This window comes from Marmota marmota, unplaced genomic scaffold (assembly GCF_001458135.2).
Source record: "Marmota marmota marmota unplaced genomic scaffold, marMar, whole genome shotgun sequence".
Classification (NCBI taxonomy): Eukaryota; Metazoa; Chordata; class Mammalia; order Rodentia; family Sciuridae; genus Marmota; species Marmota marmota.
Genome location: NW_026000316.1, coordinates 1,277,278 through 1,286,398, shown reverse-complemented (window position 1 = coordinate 1,286,398; position 9,121 = coordinate 1,277,278). Strand labels below are relative to the sequence as shown.

At 40.9% G+C, this 9,121-nt stretch overlaps 1 protein-coding gene across 1 annotated transcript in view; it reads left to right on the top strand.

Annotated features, from left to right (window-relative positions):
• The first annotated feature begins 312 nt into the window (after nucleotides 1–312).
• Nucleotides 313–9,121, top strand: part of Tmem35a (transmembrane protein 35A) — a 19,032-nt gene continuing 10,223 nt past the window's right edge. Inside the window, exon 1 of the mRNA XM_015502275.2 lies at nucleotides 313–702. Within this exon, the coding sequence (XP_015357761.1) occupies nucleotides 583–702 (120 nt within the window). The 5' untranslated portion in view covers nucleotides 313–582. The remainder of the gene's footprint in view (nucleotides 703–9,121) is intronic.

Genomic DNA, 9,121 nt, shown 5'->3' with positions numbered 1-9,121 from the left:
TAAAGGATTTTGAGGAAGAGATAAAGCCTTCACTTAGCTGCAGTCAAGCCTGACAACTTTGCACTTTTATTGTCCAGTGTTACCCACTTCAGACACCAGTGACTCTTTGAGGACTAACGTTTTGACTAAGGGAAAAGAAGAGAAAGTCAAAGGTAGAAAAAGGGGGTGAATAACTAAAGGACAATGGTGGGAGGGGAAAGGAAAAGTGGCCTGGTAGGAAGTCTTCCTTAATTCTTCATTCCAGGGGATGTTCAGTGACAGAACTTGAGGCATAAAGCTACTTTCTCTCCATTAAAAACTTGAACTCCCCGCCTCAGTTTAGGGCTTCCTTTAATTTCCAGACTGTCTTTTTGGCCTGTGAGGTGCAAGCGTAGGGCATTAGGACCCAGCGATTGTTGTAGTGAGAGTGGTTGAATCTCGATCTCTCAATTTTTCTCTCGAGCTCCCTCCTCTCTCTTTGTCATTCTGGCTGCCTGCTGCCTCCGCAGCGTCCCTCTAGCTCTCCCTGTGCTAACTGCCTGCGCCTTAGACTGACGGGTGCGCAAAGCAGAAGAATTAGTTGGGACCTGCTTTGGTGACCTTATGGCATCCCCCAGAACCGTAACTATCGTGGCCCTCTCAGTGGCCCTGGGACTCTTCTTTGTTTTCATGGGGACTATCAAGTTGACCCCCAGGCTCAGCAAGGATGCCTACAGTGAGATGGTAAGTGAGGCAAACGGGCGATCAGGAGCGCACCCCCGTGGGATTTCTGGTACCTCTCCCCTTCTTTCTCCGTCTCTACCCATCCCCTTAACCTCTACCCCCACCCTGGATCTTCCTTTCTCCCCAACAACTTTGCAGCTCGGGAGGAGCAGTTGGACAAGAGCGATTTCATTTGTGGGCTATACTGGGAGCGACTGTTTTGGAACCACTGAATATCAGTTGGGGGAGGGGCTGACCAGCGAGTACCTCCCAACCCCAAGTAACCCAGAAGGCTGAGCCCGGTGTAACACCTGTCATTGGCAGGAGTCCTTCCCTCTTTCCAGCACACACCCAAAGTCCAGGGCACCAGTCTGCAAGTCTGATTCCTAACCTCCGAGCTAAGAGTTTAAGAAGCCGGAGAGTTTATTTATTTTAGGGAGGAACAAAGAAGGAAGAGGGGGAGAGCTGGGAAGAATGGGTTACTAAAAGGAGCAATTTGTAGGGGCTGGCTAGGTAGGTATTCTTCACCCCAGGCGCAGAGCTGATAGTATTCCTCTAGCTCCCCTGCACGTATCTGGATCCTTAAGACAAAGCAGTCTTGGCCCAAATAAAGGTCATTGAGCTCCTGCTTCTGCCCTTCTCCTAAGAGAGAGCTAGATATTTTATTTTGTTTTTTAATGTAGGCTAATCTACAAAGTCTGCCTTTTCTCTCCTGCAAAACAGTCCATAATCCCACCTTGCCTCCAATGGATGCCTGGGGCCAGGCCCTCTGCAGGTTTTCCCCTCTGCAGAGTTGGAATCACCGAAGGTGACTGGCCAAAACATCTCTGCAACCTGGGGGCTGGGCTGCTTTCCTCAGTTGGGTGTGATGAGGACTTGCTTTTATGTTGTGGAGTACTAGGAGGTAGCAAGAATGTTTCCAGCACTTTCGGTCGGTTGCCTCTCCCCCTGTCACTGTACCTCTTCGTTTCCCCGCCCCAGATGAAGGGAACCTGCTTCTCCAAGCCTTTGCCACACTTCCAGTAATGGGAGGGAGCACATTACGGGGCTCTCAAGGTCAAGAAGGAAATGAGCTTAGGGGAGGAAGAGAAGGGAGACAGAAAAGAGGCAAGAGGGACTCCCTGTTAGGGCTGATGCTGAGAGAAATAGCTTCACACATTGAGATGAATTAATCACTCTTCTGGAGCCCAGTGCAGAGCTTTCCAGGGCCTCTCAACGTGAGCTGCAAATGGATGGACACTGGCAAATTATACATGCTCACAAAATGTTTGCAGGCAGCTCTGGTTTCTGTCTCAGGGTTTGAGCTAGAGCTTTCCATTTCTTCTTAACCACAGGATCAACCTGGGGTGGGGAAGGGTGGCTGGAACTCGGGGCTTAGGTCTAGCCCCAGTGGCAAATCCTAATATCCTTCTCCTTTCCCCCTTCCCCTCCTCCCAGCATGTTTGACCAGATGGAATTGAAATCAGGTCAAAATGAGTATCTAAGGCAGTCTGGTGGGGGGGGGGGGGAGGTAACAGAAGCCACCAAAGGGTTTGAAAAGATTGGGGCAGATGGAGAGGGTGCAGGGGAAATGTCACTATATTTTTGTCTTGGTTATAGTAGTTTAATGTTATAAAGAAATGAATGTGTTCTTGCTTTACTCTTCATATGTTCATATATTTATGTATTTGTGTGTGTGCACTATAGTATTTTAAGGCTTTCCCTGTCTTAGGGAAATTGTACCCTTCCTCAGTATAAATCCTGATCTCCATACCTTGCTCAGCTGCTTTAAAGGCCCCCAAAGCTGTGCCCTAAGTACAGTTTTAGGCTCTGCAGACAATCCAACTAAGATGGAGTCACCGGGAAGCTTCCTACCAGCTTGGCAGGAGCTCATGAGGAGGACCAGCCACACATGGGTTTACAGTAGGCTTGTTCCTAGGGAGTAGAACTGTCTATTGCAACCTAATGAAAGAAAGAAGAAACAAACATGAAGATTTCATGTCATATGTGGGAACATATTTAAATAATTATAATCTAAAATAGTAGAGTGGAAACCACTGTGTGTGTGTATGTGTGTGTGTGTGTGTGTGTGTGTGTGTGTGTATATTCACATCTATGCTTCTGTGCTCATGAGCATCTGGAAGGAATGGAAAGACTACATCTAACTGGGAGGTAGATGTCACTGTGGTATGAAGCTTTGAAGAGGATTTTGAGACTGCCCTTTTTCAGGGTCCTCTCCTGTACTGAGCATAAGGATAGAGATGGCTCTCTGGGATAGACCCACTGCATAGTGCCTAGGCTTGGCCCAGCTTTATTCTTAAGCCCATAGGAAAAGGGGGAGATTTAGTTCTAGTACAAAGAAGGCACTCAATGTGTGTTTTTGTGTAGATATACATACACACATATACACATATATATGTGTATATGTATATGTGTATATATATATATATAGAAGTGTGTGTGTATGTGTATATATACACACACACAAAAGTACAGTTTTTTGTATGTATATATATACACATATGTGTGTGTATATATACATACATATTTTTTGTATATGTATATATATGTGTATATATACACATACACACATATAATGGATGATGAATAAGAGAATCATTGTAGGGCTGGGGATATAGCTCAGTTGGTAGAGTGCTTGCCTCACATGCACAAAGCCCTGGGTTCAATCACTAGCACTACACACACACGAACATACACACACACAGACACACACCAAAAAAAAAAAAAAGATCTTAATTGGTCACCCCCCCTCAGATTTCTTTGGTTTTTTCTTGATTATGCAGTTCAGGAGCTATTTATTGTTTTTTAGAAGAGGTCAATAGTCCCTAAGAACCCCAAGCCTAGATCAGATTGGATGATTATCTGGAATTTTCTGTTTTCCATTTATGAGTGATTCCTCTGCATTGATGGGTTTAGTCATGTATTGAATGCAGTGGCATTTCTCATAAGATCTTAAAATGCTGTTGTAGCTATTATTGCTTTTAAGATGATTTGTTTTTTAAAACAGCTCTGTGAGATAGATTCATTTTATTAGCTATTCTTATTTTACTGATGGATAAACTGAAGCACAGCAAGTTTAATGACTTATCCAAGGTCATAGGGTAAGGTGTTGTTGGAGCAGAGATTAGAAACCAAGTTCACGAGCCAATACTCCCAGTGGAGGGGTCATTGGCATTTAAAATTATTGAATTTTTTTTTTGGATGCCAGAACCTACAACTGATTCTTGAAAATAACTGGTATGTTCTGCCTCCCTTTTTTTTTTGTACCAGTTCAACTCCTCAATCTATATTTTTGGATTTTGTTTTATTTTTACTTTAGAACCAATTTTTCAAATTTAGATGTTTTGTTTTTACTTCTCTGCCAATTTTTTTCTTGTTCTAAAACCATTAGTGTTATGCTTAGGTGTTATTTCCTCCATGGAGAATCACTGCTAAAAACAGAATAGACAAATGATTATGACCCTTTTCCCCCTGTCTTGACTGGAGAGGCCAGAAAAGATTAGAGGAAAAAGTACAGTTTTGTTTTTTTGTTTTGTTTTTTTTGTGTGTGTATGTGTGTGTGTGGTTGTTGTTGTTTTAAGTACTGGAGATCACACCTAAGGCCTTACACATGATAGGCAAATACTCTACCACTAAGCTACATTCCCAGCCCAAGAATGCAGGCTTTGGATTCATACAGGCTTGGGTTTGTGTCCTGGCATTTTGGTGTTTAAGTTTCCTTATTTATAAAATGGGTATAATAATAAATACCTCAGAAGGTTGTAAATATGAACAGAGATTGCTTATGAAAGTATTTTATTCAGGGGCTGAGGCTGTGGCTCAATGGTAGAGCGCTTGCCTAGTATGTGTGAGGCACTGGGTTCGATTTTCAGCACCATATATAAGTAAATGTATAAAATAAAGGTCTATACATCTAAAAATATTTTTAAAAAGAAAGTATCTTATACAGTGTTTGCTGTAGTAGATGTTCAAGAAATGCTGAGAGAGGGCTAGTGATGTAACTCAGTGATAGGGCCCTTGCCCAGCATGCATGAGGCCCTGGGTTTGATTCTCAGGAAAGAAGAAAGAAAGAGAGAAAGAGAAAGAAAGGAAGGAAGGAAGGAAGGAAGGAAGGAAGGAAGGAAGGAAGGAAGGCTCGCATGAGGTGATGATGATAATTTATTCTATTTTATGCAGTGGATTTCTAACTAATTGAATGGTCTGTTTAAGGGACTGAAATCAAGCATTTAGAAGAAAAAGATGTTATTTTTGTGTGCCCTGGTAAACAAAATTATATGACCAACTAGTACTAAAAAATCTACTTGCTGCTGGGTAATGCACAGTGGATCCCATGTAGAACTTGCAGATGCATCTCTGAATAGCCCATTTGGCATGTGTTGTCTCATACCTTCTCCAGAATAAGCAAGTATTATAGAGTACTCTAAATCCTACGTGACTCCAACATGATTTGCTACTCCTTTAACTAAATGCCTTCATTAGTTTACTTGAATTGGAAGACAGTACTTACAGGTGCTGCTAGGCAGTTTCCTGTGCAGTGATTAACACATGAATGGTTAATTTGAATTAAGTTTGATATTCAGCTTTTTGTAGCAGTGATTTTATCCTGTCAGCACAGGGAGCCAAATGTGGAATGGTAAGAAAATACCAAAATTCTGTCAAAATGAAACCAAAAAATTTTGGCCCTGAGGATAATGGGACACATCTTAGATTTTTTGGATCTCCTCATAGTAGAGGTTTGTTGATTTGGTTGATTTAGTTATTTAGTTATCTGTCCTCCCATTTGTGAACCCTGGGGATTCATACCCAAAATGTTCAGGCAGCTTATCTAATGTTCATATTTAATGAACATTAATCATATTTAATGTTTAATATAATAAGGTAGTCATTCACTGGTGCTTAGTCTGCTCTCTGAAGTGGTACCAAATGTTTATTTCCTTAGAGAGGAAACTGAGACCCTGAGATAGGAAGTGATTGTACTTAGTTATCACAGCTAGCCATCACAAGTTAATCTACACAATGGAGTTTATGTCGGAGAGCTTGTAGATGCGTAGCCTGGCCAACAGTTTAGTTTGTTTCACAGCGACCTTTGACAGTAGAAGCCAGACTTTTCTTTTTTTAATATATATGTGTATGTGTGTGTGTGTGTGTGTGTGTGTGTGTGTGTGTGTATAGTTGTAGGTGAACACAGTATCTTTACTTCATTTTTATGTGGTGCTGAGGATCGAATCCAGGGCCTCACATGTGCTAGGCAAGCACTCTACCACTGAGCCACAACCCCAACCCGAAACCAGACTTTTCTATCCTAAGATGTAATGTAGGAAGGATCCCCTATGGTTAGTAGGACCAAGCTTTTCAGCTTTCTCTTAAGGTGGGCACTAAATGACAATGGAAAGTAAAATTGCTCTAAACGTGTTTATCATTCATATGGATATTTGGGATATTTGGCAATGGAACAGGTATGAGCTTTTTATTACATTTAAACAACAATATATGTCACAGGTGGCTTTTTTAACAGAAATTCAGGAAAATCATACATGAGTCAGTAAATTTCGCAGCACTTATGTCGGCTTTATGGTCCGAGATAGCAACCAGGCTGAGATTTTTAGCCAAAATATATTTTTGTGAGTGCCCTCTTCTGCTCTCAAACTGTTTTTCCCCTGTAAATTTTATTGAAGTATAACATTTATACCAAGACATGCGCAAGGAATTTTCAGGATACTCCCATGTAACCAGACATCAATGACAAGAAATAGTACTGAGCCTGGCGCCATGGCACATGCCTATAATCCCAGAAATTCAGGAGGCTGAGTCAAGAGGATCACAAATTGTAGGCCAGTCTCAGTAACTTAGCCAGACCCTGAGCATCTTAGTAAGAACCTGTCTCAAAAATAAAAAGGAATGGGGATGTACTTCAATGGTAAAAATCCCTGGGTTCAATCCCCAGTACCATTAAAAAAAAAAAGAGAGCAAGCATTGAGTAGCACCCTAGCTATGCTCCCTCACGGACGATTCCAGTTACTTCTCTCCCAAGGGTAATTACTATCCTGACATAAGTTAGTTTTACCTATTTTTGAACTTTATATAAGTATATTATACAGTATATTTGCCCAACTATTTTTTTCTTTCACCTAATTGGCATAAGTGACCTAAAGTGGATCAAATCACTTGCCCTTTTCCCCCATTTTGTCGTGTTAGCTGGCTTAGGTCTGTTATTAATTATAATCAAAGATGAATGTTATTTGACAGTTTTTAGCTTTTCAAGGTTTAATGTCATTAATTTGAGATCATGGCCCCTGGAGTGAGGAATAAATGACAAAAAGGAAAAAGGGGTATGACTAAGGAAAGGCTCCATATACTTTTGGCTCATGTCTGAATCATATGTCCTCGTACCACAAGAATGGACCTGCTTGATTCATCACTATTATTATTGAAATTACCATGACTTGTAAATATATGGATTTCTAGTTGGGTGGTTCATTAATGATAAAATGTGTACACTGTGATTCTTTAACTAAATCCCCCAAATGCTCATTTCAATTAAGAAAAGGGAAACTGAGGTAATAAAATACATGGTATTTTTTCCAAGCAATTAGGGGTAAAACCAAAATTGGAATTTAGATCATTTTTAAGAATACTGGTGAGCTGGGCATAATGGCACAGGCCTGTAATCCCAGCGACTCAGGAGACTGAGGCAGGAAGATTGCAAGTTCAAAACCAGCTTTGGCAATTTAGCAAGACCCTGTCTCAACATAAAAAATAAAAAGGGCTTGGCATGAAGCTCAGTAGTAAAGTGCCCCTGGGTTCAATCCCTGGTACACCCTACCTCCTGCCCCCTGAAAAAAAAAAAAACTGGCCCAAGGATATTGCTGGATGATTGCCTTTGACTGGGGGATTAGAAACATTGACTAAACCCTTCTCTTTCCTGATTCTTTCCCTTATAGGGAAACTATGGTTTCAGGGTCTGCCTCAATTCAGTGGAAAGAAACAGACCTAATAAAGTGAATTGCAAGACCCTTTTGGGAAAACGAATGAGTCAACTCTCTTTATTCTTACTATCAATACAATTAAAGTCTTTAAAGACCTAGTTACCATAGACTCAAGACTGTGACCCTTCTATTGTTAGAAATGAGGTGGCCTGGACCAAGCATAATAATGGGGCTTGGAATAGTAGGATTCTTTTGATGTCTCTCTGTTATTCCACAAGAGAAAGAATAAAGAGCTTCCTACAATGTCAAGAGCCAGCCAAGAGTCAAACACGGTGCTACACACTTGTAATCCCACTGGCTGGCTCTAGAGTCTGAGGCAGGAGGATCACAAGTTCAAAGCCAGCCTCAGCAATCAGCAAGGCCCTAAGCAACTCACAAAGACCCTGTCGCAAAATAAAAAAAAAAATAATAAAAAATAAAAAAGGGCTGGAGATGTGGCTCAGTGGTTAAGCACCCATGGGTTCAATCCCTGGTACCAAAAAGAAAAAAAAAAAGCCATTCAAACTCAGTTCCATCTCTAACAAACTATATACATTACCTCTTTGGAGTTCTAGAAAATAGATCTTATCTATACCTACTCAGCTTTAAACTAAAGACTTTATAAATGACTTATTTACATACAGTTTTCTCTTTAGAAAAAGAGGAAAGAAAGAGGCAACAGCTGCATAAAAATATCCACATGGGCTGGGGTTGTAGCTCAGTGGTAGAGCGCTCGCCTCACACGTGCGGGACCCTGGGTTCGATCCTCAGCACCACATAAAAATAAATAAGTGAAATAAAGGTATTGTGTCCAACTACAACTAAAAAATAATAAATATTAAAAAAATAATATCCACAGCTGCAGTTTAACAGGTTAGCTAAATGGCTGGTTAGGGTGGTGCACGCCTATAATCCTAGAAATTTGGGGGGCTGAAGCAGGAGGATTGCAAGTTTAAATCCAGGAGCAGTAACTTAGTGAGGCTCTAAGCAACGTAATAAGACCCTGTCACAAAATAAAATATAAAAAAAAGGGCTGGGGATGTGGCTCAGTGGTTTAAGAAGTGTTCCTCGGTTCAATCCCAGGTACCAAAAAATAGATTCTTATCTATAATGCAGTGCAATCTATAGCCTGGGTCCAAATTTCAGATGTTAAAATCAAGTGCTTATGAATTCCAAGATCTTTTTTCTCTCAAGATCTTTTTTGTCTCAATTTGGTGTAACTCTATATTCCTTTTTAAAAATATTTATTTTTAGTTTTAGGTGGACACAATATCTTCATTTTATTTTTACGTGGTGCTGAGAATTGAACCCAGTGTCTCATGCATGGTAGGTGAGCACTCTACCACTGAGCCTCAACCCCAGCCTCCCCACCTTTTTTTTTCTTTCTTTTTTTTTTTTAGCTAACTTTTCTTTTTGGGGGGTACTTGAGATTGATCCCAGGGGCACTTAACCACTGAGCCACATCCCCAGCCCTT